This window comes from Polypterus senegalus, chromosome 4, assembly GCF_016835505.1.
Source record: "Polypterus senegalus isolate Bchr_013 chromosome 4, ASM1683550v1, whole genome shotgun sequence".
In the NCBI taxonomy this organism is placed as follows: Eukaryota; Metazoa; Chordata; class Cladistia; order Polypteriformes; family Polypteridae; genus Polypterus; species Polypterus senegalus.
Window position 1 is genome coordinate 42,075,718 of NC_053157.1, and position 18,394 is coordinate 42,094,111.

At 35.7% G+C, this 18,394-nt stretch overlaps 1 protein-coding gene across 3 annotated transcripts in view; it reads right to left on the reverse strand.

The window, feature by feature from the left end:
• Positions 1-9,396: 9,396 nt before the first annotated feature.
• Positions 9,397-18,394, reverse strand: part of nadk2 (NAD kinase 2, mitochondrial) — a 38,773-nt gene continuing 29,775 nt past the window's right edge. For 2 of the 3 annotated variants that reach the window (XM_039750532.1, XM_039750534.1), the window contains 5 exons: positions 15,369-15,512; positions 14,642-14,697; positions 14,505-14,558; positions 13,996-14,119; positions 9,397-11,294 (listed from right to left, as the gene is read on the reverse strand). In XM_039750532.1, the coding sequence (XP_039606466.1) occupies positions 11,156-11,294; positions 13,996-14,119; positions 14,505-14,558; positions 14,642-14,697; positions 15,369-15,512 (517 nt within the window). In that variant the 3' untranslated portion in view covers positions 9,397-11,155. The remainder of the gene's footprint in view (positions 11,295-13,995; positions 14,120-14,504; positions 14,559-14,641; positions 14,698-15,368; positions 15,513-18,394) is intronic. The other variant, XM_039750533.1, reaches the window with a different exon arrangement.

Genomic DNA, 18,394 nt, shown 5'->3' on the forward strand with positions numbered 1-18,394 from the left:
TTCTCTGTGTTCATCGTTGACTTGCACCAAGGTTTGCAGGAAAGAATTTCAAGTGTGAATGCAGAAGATTAATCTTCAGTGACATGCTGCACATCATGGTTTTGTATGCTTGAAACTTGTCGAAAAGCTGGACGACGTTTGGTGCTTGTGCCAAGCAACGCTTCTAGAACACCACTGAATGCCTTCCATGCGGTTTTCCTTTGGCCCCACTAGCTGATCTTCAAAGCACTTGTTGTTGATGACATGTCTGATTTGTAATGCCTGCCTCAATCTTGGCACCAGTTATTTGTGGAAACAAATGTCTCAAATACTGCAATCCTTTTACTTTCTTTGTTGGAAATTTTTATCAGTCCAAGTTTTATTTGAAGAAGTCAAATTATTGGGTCAGCAAGTGGCCACACATTTAGGCCGTGGAACCCGATGTACTGCAGCTTGGGCTTTTAAAGTAATGAGACGTCACAGCACTGGCACTATTTAGGTCACCACTGATGTTCCATTTGTAGTTGTTGCAATGTATAATATGGGGGTGCTATTGTAAAAATAAGTGATAATGATAATACATTTTAAAGGTGATTTTTTCAATCAGATACACCCAAGAGTGTTCAAGAACTCAAATCTTTGTTGTCTGGTGGAATTTGTCTGTAGCGGCTCATCATCGCCTTTTAAAGCCTGCTACGGTTTTCTCTAAGTTAGTGAGTGTCTCCTCAGTTGTAAAGTATTACTTGTTGTCCAGTGTAGTAAAAAACATGAGACAAGGAGAAACCGAGTGTTGGAAACTATAGAATAAAAAATCTGAAAATAACACAACTGCAAATCTAAATCCAAGAGCACAAAAAAAAAAGAAATAAAAGTGCGGAAATATGTGAAGATGCCTCATTTCCCAGAATTCCCACTGAACCGCACATTAAATATCCATGTAATAGGGGGGTACTGGTGTTCACTCCTAGCATGCGGAGCCCTACATGCTCGGTTCTTTTAGCATGTGAAGTGTGCAGGAAAATGTTAATTGAAAATAGATTTGTATTAAGACTCCTGCAGTATAATTTATATAGAAATGGAAAACTTCAAAACAAAAAGACAGAATACAATGGCAGAAAGCCTCCATCTGCCTCTGGAACAGCAGCTCGTCAGTGGCCTTACAACATTAACAGTTGTCAACATTGTTTCCAGTGTAGTAAATCAAAGCTGTGTTAAAGTGCGACTCGTTTAAAACTCATCTCTTCCTCCATAACGTGTGTTTGGGTGAGGGGGGCGGTGTGTAATATTTGCAAATTTTCAGATTTACCCTTACCCTCATGAATGTGTATTGTATATTTATTTACATGCTTATTAAAATGGAAAGCATCTAAGACTTTTCTGCTGTATCCCTTATTGGAATACTCCACCCATGAAATCATTTTTACCATATATCACTTACACCATGTGTTTTGTATTGATGAACAAGAAATTTTTTGTGAAGATAAAAGTTTATGATACAATAAAAGCCAATGGTCACCAAAGCTGTACAATATGTACAAACGATATGGAAAATGTCCCCACCCCCCACATTACTCGTGTTGCATAATCTGCACGTCAGTTATCTAGCCATTTGCTCACTAAATGCAAAACAAGCTAAAATATTGTTAAAGATGTGCTTTATGAAAAACTAAACGCATCTCACAAACAGGAAATGCAAGTCACATGGGACTGTCTTTGGGAAGGGACGCTCCGCCTCTCCCCTCATTTGTTGCTCTGCAGCAAGCTGGTGCCGATATTGTCTTACCGGAGTGCTTTTCACTTCCACTGACCGGTAGGCTTATTAAAATAAACAATAAGTGAACAGAGCAAAACCTAGTAGGGTCTTCAAAGGGTCTGCAACTGCAATAGCAATCCATAAGCCAGTGGCCTCAAACACAACGTGTTTAATAAGAAGGTGGCAAACCTCCATGAGCCCTTACTTACTGTACATGCCACACCACATGGCTGCTCACCTAACATACAAGAGCAACTCTGCAAACCTGAACCTGAAAGATGTGAAGCACTGGCTATGATGCTCCACAGAATATTAAAGGAGTACAAGGGGTAAACACTTTTAAGGATGGATTTTTCAGTTTACTTTTATTATAGAAGTGTACTCAATAATACAAACAAAGTCGGTCTTAAAAGGTGTTGTAACCTCTGGTTCTAACACAGTCACATGAAGATGGTGAATCGTTCCTACAACCAATGGGAGTGATTTTCATATCAATCTTTAAAAGATTATTTCGGCTGATGTAAATGGGTTGATCAAACGAGAAAAGAGATGCAAGACACTGCTGAAGATAAGAAGCACATATTTAAACTTTCCATGTCCTCTACTGTTTCGGAGTAATACTACTGTATGTGAGGTGAACGTGTGACACCACTGATATTGTTTGAACCTTTGTGGTTGAAAAGGAGGAACTCTGTACTAAAGTATTACGCTTGGCATTCACACTTTATGATGTCAGCCAGTGAGAGGCGGGCAGTGGTTTACAGCCATCATTAAAATATTTTGGCTATGGTACATGGTGACAAAAATAGACAGCGAGACATTCATTTAGCAATTCAAGTAGGAAAGATACTTTATAAAGACTGATGTCACTTCCTATCACTAGAGCACTACAATCAAGTCTTCCTGAAAAGATTACCGTGAAGTTTGGCGTCCTGTAATTTCAATAAATGATGGTTAATGGACTGACGCCTCTTAAACTGCAGCATATTAGTCAAACTAAAAACAAACTGGAGCTGCCTGCTAACATACCTGTGCTGGATAGCTGGATCTCGAGGAGCTGCCTGCCCGGGAAGCACGTTAAGCCCATCTGACTTGCGCCTGCTGCTATTGGAATACGCCTCGTCTCTCCAGGACCTTGTAATACACTAAGCAGGGTAAGAAGATGGATCAACACATCTGGATTACTGTTAATTCTGACTCCAACTACTGGTCAGGGCACAATTTAAAAATACATTGTTCAAAACACCACTGGCAAGGATAAAATACACTGAAAGCCGAGAATTCCAGTTTGTTGTTTCAATGCATATTTGCTTTATTTGAAAAGGTTTTTTTTTGCATTTGTCCATTTTGCATACCATTTGAAGTTAGATTTTGAGGAGTCAACATTTACCACAGCATTCTGCAGCCCCAACATTAGCTTCGCACACGTTCACACTGGCCAACTGACAGCTGCCACTTGACTTGTCCAGCATATTTTTGGCATACGGAAGGAACATTGGAGGAGTTACTTACATGTCTAATGGCCAGGAGTAATTACTACAGAAAAACACAATTCCTGAGAAACACACACCAAAAAGAAATCCCTCTGGCTTTGAACGCAGTGCTGTATACTGTTTGTGTGTGTGTGCATAAACACACACACACACACGATCACATACATTATATACTTTTTTACAATTTTGTAACCAGAGTTTTACCACTAACAGTTTCATTTAATCTAAAATATCAGTAATGTTTTCAATAGGATGACCTAAAAATAAGAATTTTGAAGGCCTACTGAATTCCTAACACAGCATTTTTCATTGCAGAAATAAACACTGGATTACATTATCTTTTAGAAAAAAATATATTTCATTACCAGTAAGAACAGTAACGATTTTTATGCAAGACATCTGAAGTTTTTTTTTTTACGCTTGCTTGAACATACTGGTTTGTGTTACAAGCCAGGCCGTAACAGCACCAAAAACAGTTCTGGTCAACTCCAGTAACATTGCAAAACATACAAAAAGCAGTACTTGCTGCAGACAAATATTTTCAAGTATATCCACATATGTAAAAAGTGCTTCAAAGGCTTAATATCAGCTAGAAAATGCCAAAGCAGCAACATAACAGCTTGCCCAAAATGGAACACATACTTCAATAACACATTTATTTTCAGACCAAAAGCAAGAAAATTGAATTCAACAGTAGGTGAACAGAATGAAATCATCAGGAGCTAAACTGCATCACTGACCTGAGCAAGAGACACACCAGCGCTACATCATTTATTTATAATTCTGTCTGCACAGGACAGAGTACGGGTCTCAAATTTTGGCAAAAACCTCGAAGAAGGGGGTTCCAAATTCTGTTAAAAGAAATGGTGCAGTGGCTCCGAGATTGTGTGCTTCATTGAAAGTTTACTACTATGAATCTGCTTTCTCACTCAGATCTTTTCATTTGAATTCTAGTTTCCTTTTAGATAATTGATATATTTATGTGGGCATAGAGCTTTTTTTTTTGCACTTAATGAAGATGCATTTCCACTTCACTTTGGCCTGCACATTGGTGTGGTGTCTCTTCAGTACCTGTTGTTACTTAAAACACATTACACAATACTCCGATTATCACTTAATACACTTTCATGCCTTTTCAAACTTTATATTAGGATTTCACTCTGTAAAAAGTCATTAATTACTCAATTAGAATCTCTTGTTAAAAGTGTACGGCTGGACATAAATTCAGCAGATAATGCAAATCCTGAGAAACTGAAACTCAGACCACTGTTTTAAATGCCTACTGAGTGTAGAAATACAAATAAAGATGGGACCAAATAAAAAAATAATTAATTAAAAACTAGTGGCTTTGAGGAATCGAGTTCAAACCCATCTATCCTTCCTTAACTCTCATATCACATTTGAGTTGTGTGAACTGGTGCCAATATGGCAGCATTATGTGCAAGGAAACAACCATTCCAGGATGGGGTACCAGTCCATCCTTGGGCACACTTGCACACTCACAGCCACAGTGTGCCAATTTCAAGCCGCCAATTAAACACACAATGAAAAGAAAAATGGCAGAAAATGTATACTACATAACACCAGCATAATCAAACCAAATAAATGTGTGGATCTTTAAATATGAAAAATTTATTTTTGGCCTCAACATGTAGAGTACTTTACCTGAAATTAGTAAATATGTTTAAAGGAAAAAAATGAAAATGATTACCTATATATAAATGTAAAATTATATATTTTTTCCTATTCATTTAAAATGAGGGGTAACATACAGTGATGAGCCATCTGTAATACTCAGGGACTATGCAAGGATGCTGTTTGTTAAATATAGATTAGCGTTTAAAGCAATCATCCTAATCACTAATCGATAAGATGCATAACCTGAACTTTTCCCCCCTCCTTCTAAGCTTCGATAAAGGACTTCCACAAACTGTTAGAATTGGCCCTCACACTTGGCACTGGCTCCCTCCACTTCTCTCTGCCCTTTACACTTATGACTGTACATCTGTTTACTCCAGCAACACTATCATCAAGTCTCTTGATAACTCCACCGTGGTAGGTCTCCTAAATGGTCAAGATGAGTCAGCATACAGGGATGAGGTACAGAAGCTGTCAGTGTGGAGTTCCAGGAATGATCTCTCACTCAACACCCGCAAAACTAAAGAGATGGTCATTGACTTCAGGAGGCACAGGGCAGAGTCCGCCCCACTCCACATCAACAGGGACCTGGGGCCTCATGTATAACGCAGTGCGTAGAACTCGCACTATAACATGGCATAAGCACAAAAGCCAAAATGTGCTTATGCACAGAAAAATCCAGATGCAGGAATCTGTGCATACTCCAACTTCCACGTTCTTCCGCTACATAAATCCCGATCAGCGTGAAAAGTAACGCTCGTGCACGTGCTTTATGTAACACCCCAACTCCTCCCAGAATTATGCCTCTTTGAATAAGCAAATAAATATAAATCGCCCTTAAGCTCAGCCTTCTGTGAAAAGACAATGGGAAAAGCACGGGGGAAATATAAGAATTTCAGCGAATACCAAGTGTAGGCAAAGGAAAAACATACTATTTGTTTAATTAAACTGTGGTATAATCAACAAAAGGAAGTTGATCGAGTGACATAGCGTGTTGGAGAAACTTGAAAGCTCACGTTCACAAAATCGCACAGTGCCGGAAATAAAAAAGAAGTCACATATCAAAGTCGCCGTGAAAAGGCGAATTGTAGCCCACTGTCTGAGTGTCATATGAAAGCTCATTAGGGTACAGAGAAAAAAAGGCACACAGTGGGGAAAAAGCACGAACTTCAATCTCGACATTTCCACGTAGTTTATTTTGTCATTAAAGTAGAACATCATAAACTTCATCTTAAAATCGTTTAATTAACCAGTTTCTCAAATCACATCGTAATTAAAGTAGCACGTTAAATGCTTTGTTTTGTATTTGATCTTCAATGTGCTCTATGTGTGTGAATCACTACTTGCTTCTTAAACCAGCTCTCTTCCTCCAACTGGACACAGAGTCCATTACATTCGTAATATTACAGCTCTCTGAATAACTAAAATACTGAGATGTATATGTGATATCATTTTTATGATGATAGGAGTTAAAGCACGTTATTAAACATGAGTTTCACGGCGCAGTGATTGTGTGCGACCTTCAATGAAATAATTTATTGCAGCAGTACTCAGGGGCGGCTCTAGGCTTGTGGTGGCACTGGGCAGAGGAAGAATCGGTGGCTCCTTCGCCCGCCAATGTCAGTAAGGTAGCTTATGCACGGTGGATGGCAACGTCCGTTACAGACACTGCATAGCCGCCTCGTGCTCATGACACAAGCATTTAACTTTTGCCGAAATTTTTCGCTGCGTTTTTAGCTGTGTTGTTATTTTCTCTTTCTGTTTTATATTCAATATATATTGGCATGGCCGCTCCTGCAGTCCTTGCTTTTCTTTCGTAAAAGATCGCCACACAATCGCCTCTGTAATAGACGTTAAGCCCTCTGTAAGCTTAGAGTGCAGATTCTTCAAAACGTTTAAGGAACATTGAAATATTTTCGTAGTACATGTTTAATTATTCTATCCTTCACGCCAGTCCCAGTGAAGAATATAGATTATTTAAATGAAGTTATTTATGAAGTTAAAGTTTTGTCTGTATAATAAATATATTTTGCTGCATTTCACCTTAAAAATTATATCGTCATCATATGTAAATACGCGCTTTATAAAGTGGCTCAGGTTGTGCGATATTATAACTGTAGTGTAGTGCAAATTTACAGTGGGGTGATTGTACTTATAAGTACAAACAGTTCTACAAGGAGCACTTGATTGAGTGCATTTATAGTTCTTGGGATGAACTGTTTCTGAACCGCGAGGTCCGTACAGGAAAGGCTTTGAAACGTTTTGCCATGGCTGAGACAGCGTGTCCTTGAAGCTGTATACCGATAATTCTCTTTCCGATCAGCTGCTGCTGTGATTCACACTCAGATACAGTGATATAAATACTCCGAGTGGTGCAGTGAGAGTAATATTGAAAAAGATGATCCGCTGTGGCAACTCCTAACAAGAGGAGCTGAAAGAAGAAGAAGAAGAAGAAGGTGCAGTTAGAGTAACAACGCTAAAGCAGTTATGGTATTTGGAATACTATGGCTATTCCCTGGACCATTATATTGTTACAAGTTAATTACAATCAGATGCGTTACACTAATAAACAATATGCGGTTAGTTTCAATGTATTTATAAAGCCGTGTCAGGAAAATAAGGTGTAACCACACAGGAACAGTAGCATTGCTTTGACGTTGGGTGCCGCCAGTCTGCAAAACCGGCGGAGAACTTGCGTACGACAAGGTATGAGGTACCGTGGAAAAGTGCGTGGCTTTATGCCAAGTGTAGGTTTTATACATCATGATTTGAACGTGGAAAAGTTCTTACGCAATATGTCTGTGCGTACGCACCGTTTATAATGAGGCCCCTGGTGGAGAGGGCCACCTTCTTTAAGTCCCTGGGAATTTACATCTGTGGGGATCTGTCCTGGACAGCAAACACTCTGGCGATGGTCAAAAAGTCTCAGCATGGACTGCACTTCCTGAGACTTCTCCAGAAAGTAAAAACGAAAGGGAAACTGTTGTTGACCATCTACCGCTCAACCATTGAGAGTATTTTAGCATACTGTATTTCAACATGGTATGCTGGCTGTACAGAAGCAGACGAGAAAGCTCTGCAGTGGGCAGAGAAAAATCACTGGTGATTCTGTGCCCTCCCTGGAAGTATCTCCAGTGCCCAAGACCCTTCCCATCCTGGCCACTCATTGTTTTACACTACTGCACTCTGGCAGGCGGTACAAGAGCATTAAAAGTAGAACAAAAAGATTTGCAGACAGTTTTTATCCTTTGGCCATCAGAATTTTACATTTTAAAAACTTGAAAAACTGTTTTTTCCCAGTGTACAATAATTACTTTAATGAATAAAAATTTCCATCCCTTATTTATTTATGTATGGTATGTGTTATATAGTATGTGTGCTTTTTATATTATTTGTTTGTCAATCTTGCACCGTTTATAGGTGTAGCTTTTAAAAAGTCATTGTACTGGTACAATGACAATAAAGGCTTTCTAATTACATAACAGGCAGCAAGCAAGCAAGCCATAAAGAGAAGTTCAGTAGTGTCATAGACTACTAATTTTTAATATTTGTAGCATACATTCATTTGCCCTGGAAACTTGAAGTTTTTTTAAAATACTTAGGAAAAAATGTTTTGTCGCAGAACCTTATAAGTAGAAGGACACCTCACCAAAGGCTTCAAAAATATTCCTTCCACAGTTTGGAAGTATGCTTATTACAGCAAAAACAAAGCAGGAAAATAATGTAACAGTTGGTACTACCTTTACTAACTGAGAGATTCCCGTTACCTGTCCACAGCAACTGGCCTCTGTGAAATTTTACATGTTGATAAAAGTCTATGTAAAGGATGCAATACAGGCAATTGGAGGTAATCCAGTGTTGAACAGCATGAATAATCCATATATAAACACAAGTCTGTAGCTGTTTAGCATGAAATTCCCCTATAGCTACAGATAAGGAGACAAAATGACTATCAACATCCATTCAATAACTTCTAACTTTGCAACAATGAAGATGGAAGCCTCTCTCTTGTCTTCAATCTGTTGTGAGGCATCAGCAGAGAGCATCGTGTCACTATGGGTAACAAACAAGCATGGGCTAATAAAATCTTTCCATTTGGTTCCTCTGACTTTGATCATATCTTACAGTCTAATTTAGGAAACTCAAAAAAAAAAAAAACCTCTTGAATTCAATGATTGATGATGTCTGGGAAAAAAACATCCCTTACACTAACATATGTGACATTCTCCCACAAAAATGGTCTTGTCACTGAATACATCAAAGATTTCCTGTGATAGCAACAGTATATTTGCTTTTCAAAAATGGTAGCTTTCATATTCCACATTTGTAAGACCAATTGCCAGTTATCCAGAACCCACCACTGATACAAACTATAAATACTCTCCTCTGCATATCTATCGACTTCAGTATGTTACAGCTACTTGTATCTGTGTATTCTGGCTCACACTGAAAGTTTCAACATTTTCATACATGGACATATTGATGATCTGAAATGGGATCTTGCTTGTCGAGATTCTTAAAAGAAAAAAACAATTACCTTCAAAAACATATATTTCTTACACTTTCATATCACACGGCACAACAGCAACTGTAGCACATCTGAAGCTAGCTGCCATTAACCATAACCCTGGGGGTGAAAAGTTGTCACATATAGTGAGTGGGAATGACAGCTGGACCTCTTGTTAAATTGCAGATGTCACAAAAATAAATTATATTTTTGCAAAACCTATGTGCAAATGTACCATTCAAATATGTCTACAATCTCCAGATGTAAATCAATATGTAGATATAGCCTCTTTTTTGAAGTGTGCTATTCAGTAAGTTTTATTAAGTCTTTTGTTGAAAACTTTTCATATGGTACCCCATTGTTCATTTTTATTTTTAAATATAGCTCCAGTTAACAGTGCAAATTTTCATGAAAAATAAATGCATACCACTATAGAAAAATAACTTCTAAAGTACCAAATGTATCCTTTTATCAATTGACTGTAAATAAAACAGTTCAGAAGAATTAGGTTTTGATCGATGAATAATAAAACTACACAGAAAAGGTTAAAAGACACCATGCTGGCTCTTTGTGGACATAAATTAAGTCATTCAGGCCTTCCCCAATTTAAAAAAAAGTTTTTTTTGGTGGCCAAATAGTGTACACTGTTAATTCCAGTGCTCCACCACCCTATTGTTATTTAACTCCCTTCTTCTTCTTCAGGTCATAAACAGAACTGTAGAAGAATAAACCAGAAAGATTAGAAATCAATAATTAAAAGTAGCAAACATGGACTCACTTTAACAATGCTCTCTATCTAGAAACTTGCATTAGAAGACAGATGACAATGTAAAATGGGAATAACAGACAAGTGTAGGTTTTAGAATTTCAACCACCATTACATAGAAGAAGAACCTGGCATACCAAATACTTTTTAAAGTGCTGCATGCCTCCCAAAATCATCCAAGCAGGTGGAAAAAATACTGAACATAAAAAGGCCAACTAAAAAAAAAAACAAAAAACAAAAAAATTTTCTTAGTGCAGATATAAAATGTGAGCATTGGTAAGCATCATGCTCAATAAAATGAAAGGAATAAGGATAGAAAGCAAAGATTAATGCAGTCTGACAGAAATGGGAGCCATAAAAAAAGGACGACCAAAACAAAGCACTGAAATGGTCTCTTCTTTCACACACTGATATAACAAGGTTGTTCCAAAAATTCTACAGATTCATTCTACAGAATGTTTTTCACATATAAAAATGTTTTACATCATAATGCAAATAACACGTTAAAGCAGCTAAACACAAACAGAACTTTGATGAGAAAAGAAGTTGTAGTTTTACCAGTGATTAAGAGCCATATAGTACTACAAAATAGTAAAACCGAATTCTGATTGGCAACCAGGCCTCATAAAAGCTGTTTTAAGATACATTAATTTGCAACTTTAAAAAAACATTTTTTCTGTTTAGTTCTCTTTAATCTCATTTCCAGAGAATCAGTAATAATAAAAACCTGCATAGATAGTGGGGTAGCTCAAAAGATGCTTCAGATTTGAATCTTAGCAGAGACAGTAAATACACCACCAAAAACCCATCAAAGTTGTGCTCAGTGTACTCAATCAAATATAATGCAGTGCTTTAGATAAGAGGAAGAGCAAACTCTAGTCCTTTTTACCTATGTACTTAGTTATATGTGAAGTCCATTTTGCTGGCCTTTCTCACATTCATCTGACTGAAAAGAAAGCACTCTTCACAAGATCCTGAAATATGCAATACTGCCGTTCTTCCTGGACATCAAGACCATTTCACTCTTGTAGTGTGACTGTACAAATTGCATCTTCCTCATCCATGTTAATCGTAGCTATAGCTCCATCATTGAACTCAAATGATGTTCCACCATCCAGTACCATACAAGCATCCCAACAACGAGAACGGACGCAGATCCTTAAAAACGAAAAAAAAAAAACAAAAAACAATCGACTTCATTAATAGCAAGCATAATTAGATGCTTCAGTCTATGCAGACGTGTCCATGACATTGCTAAGTTTGTCATTTTTGTCATTTTATTAAGAACTTGATATAGTACAAACCTGTAAATTAAAAGGTTAAACAAGTCATACAGTACATTTTACCCATCATTCTTCAACAAATAATTAAATTCACTAACTCCATAGAGCTTCAGTAATACTCACCATGCTGTATAAAGAACTATGTTCTGACAATTCTGATATTCTATTACTATAATGATATGCTAAGAGTGCATTAGATATTTACATACAGTTCACTTAATTAACCTTTATGAATTTTTTTGGTAACATTTTGCATATTAACTGAATATTTAAAATGGGTATAGTAAGATTTAAAGATGTTTTTATGTCTTATGACTTAAAAGCACACATTTAAAGAGAAAACACGGAAAAAGGACATTCAGGACTATTTTGCAAATGCATTAGTAACTTTAAAAAACAGGGTCTTTAGACAGTATTAAGCTGCAAAAAGGATACAGTGATTAACAAAAGGTGAAGATTGTTTCCAGAACACAAATATAAATCACATTAATAAAATTATGCACTTTTAAATGTATTTTCTAGGGCAGTGAGAGTTATCAAAAAGTATGTGTTAAAATAATACATTTTACATGTATTCTTACTATAGCATCCTTCCAATTTGGATTTACCTAACAGCTTTGCTAACATAAATACAGCAATACAACTAAACCCAATATAAAATCAATATTCCCTCCAAGGTCTGGGGTTGGTGTGAGCAAAAACTTTCAATTATATTACTGTATAAACACTACTCATAATTAGGCAAAAGTGTTATCTATTTATATGTAATAGTTTTTATGGGTGAACTATTTAGAAAAATTAAGTGGCAGGTTTATTTATACTAGGAATGAGCATACAATTTATTCATCCTTAATTCATTCATGAAGATGCTCTGATGTAGTGTATGTTGCCAATAATCAGGAAGTTAAAGACACAAATTTAGAGAAACACACAACTACATCATTAAAAACCATTCAAAATCGATTTTAAATTGCAACAATACACAACTGTATATTGACGTTGCTCACTTCATTACATTATTGACTTGTAAAAATTATTTTCAGCCAGAGACATATTTGTTTTTTTTTAATCCAACAATGTTTTCCATCAATCCACACATTCAACATCAAATCTACCTAATCCACTTGAGTATCAAGTGCTTGGCAGCTATAAAAAGCTAGTTCTCACGAAAGACAAAAAATAATATAAATTGGGAAAAAAATGAGGAAACCTCTAGCAACAGACAGCAAGGAGAAGGAAATGTTTATACTTACCATAAAATGGGATCTGATAAAGAGGAACTCTTTGTTAAATAATGAGTTGAGCTATATACCATAAAACAAGCCTCAAAGATCACGTTAATTAATACGCCTTGTATGCCAGTGAATACTTGTTTGTATAATTTACAGAAAATATCCAGCTATTCTGTATTCAAACCACACACAAATCATATTTCATATACTACTGTAAATAAACTTCACTTTTCAGAATATTCTAATTATTACAAATTTTGTTAAACTGGCAGTACATCCCTGGGACTTCTGTCAGATTCAACGGCTTGATCAGATGTTAAAGACCTCTTATTTGTTGGAATATTTGGTCATTGAGCTTTGCTTTGACTTGTTTCACAAACCAAAAGTACTTCAAAATATGGATATCAGATCAAATGTCATTATTTGAATATAAATAATTTACATTTGAATTTATAAGAATGGTTGTTTTCTTTACCTCATAACAGGTGTCATTATGTTACTCCACAATGCTGTGAAGTACTGCAGTATTGTTTAGATTTTTTTTTGCACATCAATTCCATAATCTAAGGTATCTATGCCTATTTGTACTTCTGAATGTTTAGCTTGTAGCATCATTATTAAAGTGGACAGGGTTCTTAAACACATACCTTCACAACATATTTTAGGACAGATTTTTCTTCCCCATTCTCTGCTAATGAATCCAAACATTTAGTGCTAAGAACAGGAATTTATATATTTCTTAGACACTTCTTAGGCTGCTTTATACTAAAATGGTAAACGTCTTATCGCAGAAAGTTAAAGACAGTCTAAAAGAGCAGTAATAACTTTCATGAGGATTGGAAGGCCACTTTAATGTACAATTTTAAGGTATTCTCTTGTGGACTTTCCAGACATACCAAATTGTAATCATTTATTTCTAAGACAAAGCATGTTGTGCGATTCTTTCATTTGTTAACTTTCAGCAAACTGGGGTTGGGGTATATGTAGTGCAACTTAACTTCCAAACTAATTTCCTTGTGTACTGCCAGAGATGCACTGTATACAAAGAGAGGCAGCAGTTCAGAATATTAATGGAAATCAACATAAACCTTAATTTATTGGAGGGGCTTTACTTACAAAGGATTCATTTCCAGGTCTATATGAAAACCTAAACCTATGTAGGAAAATAGGTTTTAAACAAAGAAAGCAGCTCATCTACTTAAACAATTTAAATTCTCTAAAGAATATTTAACACATAAGGTTTGGAGGGAATGTAACACTTAAGTATCATATTTACGCTACAGTTTTTGACTGAACAGTTACATAACCATTAGTCTTCAAAAATCATTAGTTTACATTACTTACTTCTTTGTGAAGCCACGCTGTCGACTGCTTGAGAAGACTCTGTTAACAATTGGTTCCCGAACACTAAAAAACATCTTTGGTTCTTCTGGATTAAATACCAGAGAGTTATTGTACTCCTCTGTAACTAAAAATAACAAAAAAAACATGGTGACCTTTAACAAACTAATATTAGAAATGACTCAATAAAACAAAATATATCTCATCAAAATTAAAATGAACTATTATGGGAAAACAAAAGCTCCTAAGTCCTTACTGTTAATAAAATAATCACAACATTACCTGAGAGTAAAAATAAGGGTGTGAACGCTTTTGATACCCCTTATATATATTTCCGAATATTATCATTGCATGGAGTATACAAAGCTTCAGCTGAATTGCAGGAAATAACTAAGTATTGTAACATCCTCAAACCCGCTTAATACAATTTAAGATTGCAGTGGGGAAGGGCCTATCCCTGCGAATATTTACTACATAAAACACATTTTGGATTTAAGTAACAAAAGTAATACCTTTTTCAATTAACTCCCTTTCCAGATCAAAATTTAATCCTGCATGCCTTTTACCTGAAGAAATAAAAATCACTAGTAAGGTAGTGCACTTTGCTTAAAATGTTTCCAAAACTGATATCTATAGCTTTGACGCTTACCCATGTCAAGAATATCTTCTACTGCCTGGAATACCATTTTATTAATGTTATAGGACCTGTATGGACAATAAAATAAATATTTCCTTTATCAATCATCTTAAAGGGAATCCAAGAACTTAAAAAATAATGGTAAAAAAAAACAAAAACCGACACAGGGTTTAACTTGTTTCAGGCTTAATTAAAAGATTGTCAATTAAACATCACTATACTAACTAAACTACAGCTGGAATACCCCAAACCTAGCACAATTATTTCATGAAAGTTACTTTATGCATTTTTTTTTGCTGTAAGTACTTTGTTTTTTATAAAGTGTTATGAAATTAATTTTATCTTTAAAATTTAAAAAGTGTAACTTTTAGCAACTGGCGAAATTGTTTGATGTCACTCTGGTAAATGTAATGAATAAAGTGGTAACTGTTTCCTTGTTATAAATACTATATACTTGCTGAAATACTTAACATAATCTTTTTTCTTGATTATAATTAAGTACGATGTCATAGAATTGTTTTGAGGCAGACTTTAAAAAGGCATATATGATTATACATATACAAAGGATATCTACTTTACTATATATTACCAAATGCCAAAAAATATTACATTCAAACATTGGTAAATCACCCTTATAAAGAAATGATGTATAAATACTTCCTAGAAGAGATTTAGCATACTAATTTAAATTCATAGACTGCTGGAATGTAGTAGCTAGGAATATTTTGGCACTGTGTACCAGGCTTTGGATCCAGTTCCAGTGCACACATTAAGCCCGGAGCTCTTTTGCTTCTCCCAGGGTCCATCATCCACAGAGATTTCATAATATGAGGCCCTATGAAGCGAGAAGGTGAAACGTGGTTTGTAGGTTTTATAGTTCATCCTGCACAAGACAGAACATATATTCACATAAGACAGGCTTTATGTTAATGAAGGATGATTTACATGCTGGGAGGATGGGCGAGACACAATTAGGAAGACTTCTAACATGCATCACTGGTATACTAACCAACATGCTGTTACTTTAAAAGGTACACCAATTGAAACTACACCTCTAAATTAACCAGCTGGCTAATTTGGATGAACTACGGAAACCATTTTTTCCTACATCAGGATTCTAAAATGGAATTATTGGTTAAAAGAGTTGTAAACTAAATGATGGACTTAATGAAAATAAATTATTTTGCTCTCTTTTTCTTCAAGAAAGCAAGCATCATTATGAAGATATATTAGAATCACATTACAAAGCAATGAGAGGCAGTGATTACTCATACATAACACCAAACAACACACATGACAATTCAAAACAAACAGCAGATCACTTTGTTTTATATCCTCGATTCTAAAACTTTATCTACTGCAAGATATATGTCTAACTTAATAATTCTTTTTCTGATAGGGAGAAAAATAAACGAATGAGGAAGTACTTCTTTATAAACATATAAATATGTTAAGCAATATTTTAATTCAGTGCAAATTCTGAATTACCAATGTACAATATAATGCAAAAGTATTGTATAATGCAATAACATAAGTTTTCAAATACACTGGAGATGGTTAAATGTCCTACTTCGCTTTGTATTTTTATTACAAACTAACATGAAGACTCATGGAGAATTTGAGGCAAAAATGTCAGCAGATACCTTCATGCAAACAGTACATTTACTTTTCTTATTTTCAGGCCTCACAAATTAAGATTTGGTTCAGGTACCTTTTCTCACAAAAACAGCTTTGAGTCTACTGGTATTGGGGTTTTTCAGATATGCAACATAGAGTGATTTTTTCTCAGTCCTCTTTATAGATTTGCTCCACCTGATCAAACTTTCTAGGGCAGTGTTTGTAACTATCATTTTCTAATCATTCTGGATTTTTTTAATAAGCAGCTTCAGAGTTTGAACAAAATGAAACAAGTTGTCCTGTCTCTGTCGATAAGAAGCTCACCATACTTCACTGTATGGATACTGTTTATAAGGGCATGGGTCATAAGACCTTTTCCCAAAAGAAAGTATTCTTACCTTTGTGCTTTTGGCAAAACTACTGATACTACTTCAGCTAACTGTTTCAAGGTAATCATTTCTTGCTTAATAATAAAAATCTGCATGCTTTGCAAAACAATATCAGATAGCACCAGAATTTTTAAACAATAAAAATAGAAAACAATATCACCATAGATGAGCAATATTTTATATGCAAACAATATGTTAAGTGTAGTAATGTATTCTCATAAAATTATTTCAAAACAAATGCTTTGATGTAAAAGTAAAAAGATAACAAAAATATGAATAGAATGTGTCTGAAGAATATATATATTGATGCCTTTGAGAAAAAATGTAAAAAATAAATTCCTTGTATTTTTTGAAATACAACATTGTGTATTATCAGTATATGATGCTCACTTTTTTGGATGTTTAGTTAATGTTTATCAAAGATATCAATACAATCTTGAGTCCAAACCCTTCCATATAAAGTGCTTTCATCCAATTTACTTTCTTTATCTTAGATGTTAGGTGCTTTGGTGCAGTTGTCTTTCAAGCAGCTAGAAATATTCTAAAGTAGAGGTACCCTCTACTGGAGGTATCAAAGTAAGGATTTTAGGTTGTAAAAAAGCCTCATATATCTCCTGTAAATCCTCTTTCACAATTATTAACAAAAAAGTTAACATACTCAGTTTGGAGATACTTACTATATATATTTCTATTTCTGTATCAATCAGTTATGAACAGCTTGTATATGAAGACTAATAATTCTAAAACGCTACTAAAATAGAAATGTGTGTTTGAGCTTTCTAATTATCACAAAGCACATCACCTAAATGCCATAAGAAAGGAATTCCATAGCAGGCAATCCTGCATTACTATACAGTGACAAGCAAGATTACAGACATGCAAAGAATAAATATAATGAAATAATAAAATAAAATAAAAAAAAACTTGAAAGCTGCCAATGGAGAATAACTCTTTTGCTAATTTCACATACAGTGCATCCGGAAAGTATTCACAGCGCATCACTTTTTCCACATTTTGTTATGTTACAGCCTTATTCCAAAATGGATTAAATTAATTTTTTTCCTCAGAATTCTACACACAACACCCCATAATGACAACGTGAAAAAAGTTTACTTGAGATTTTTGCAAATTTATTAAAAATAAAAAAATGTTTTTGTTTGCATCCTGTTTCCCCTGATTATCCTTGAGATGTTTCTGCAGCCTAATTGGAGTTCACCTGTGGTAAGTTCAGTTGATTGGACATGATTTGGAAAGGCACACCCCTGTCTATATAAGGTCCCACAGTTGACAGTTCATGTCAGAGCACAAACCAAGGATGAAGTCAAAGGAATTGTCTGTAGACCTTCGAGACAGGATTGTCTCGAGGCACAAATCTGGGGAAGGTTACACAAAAAGTTCTGCTGCTTTGAAGGTCCCAATAAGCATAGTGGCCTCCATCCATCCGTAAGTGGAAGAAGTTCAAAACCACCAGGACTCTTCCTAGAGCTGGCCGGCCATCTAAACTGAGCGATCGGGGGAGAAGGGCCTTAGTCAGGGAGGTAACCATGAACCCGATGGTTACTCTGTCAGAGCTCCAGAGGCCCTCTGTGGAGAGAGGAGAACCTTCCAGAAGGTCAACCATCTCTGCAACAATCCACCAATCAGGCCTGTATGGTAGAGTGGCCAGACGGAAGCCCCTCCTTAGTAAAAGGCACACGGCAGCCCGCCTGGAGTTTGCTAAAAGGCACCTACCTGAAGGACTCTCAGACCATGAGAAACA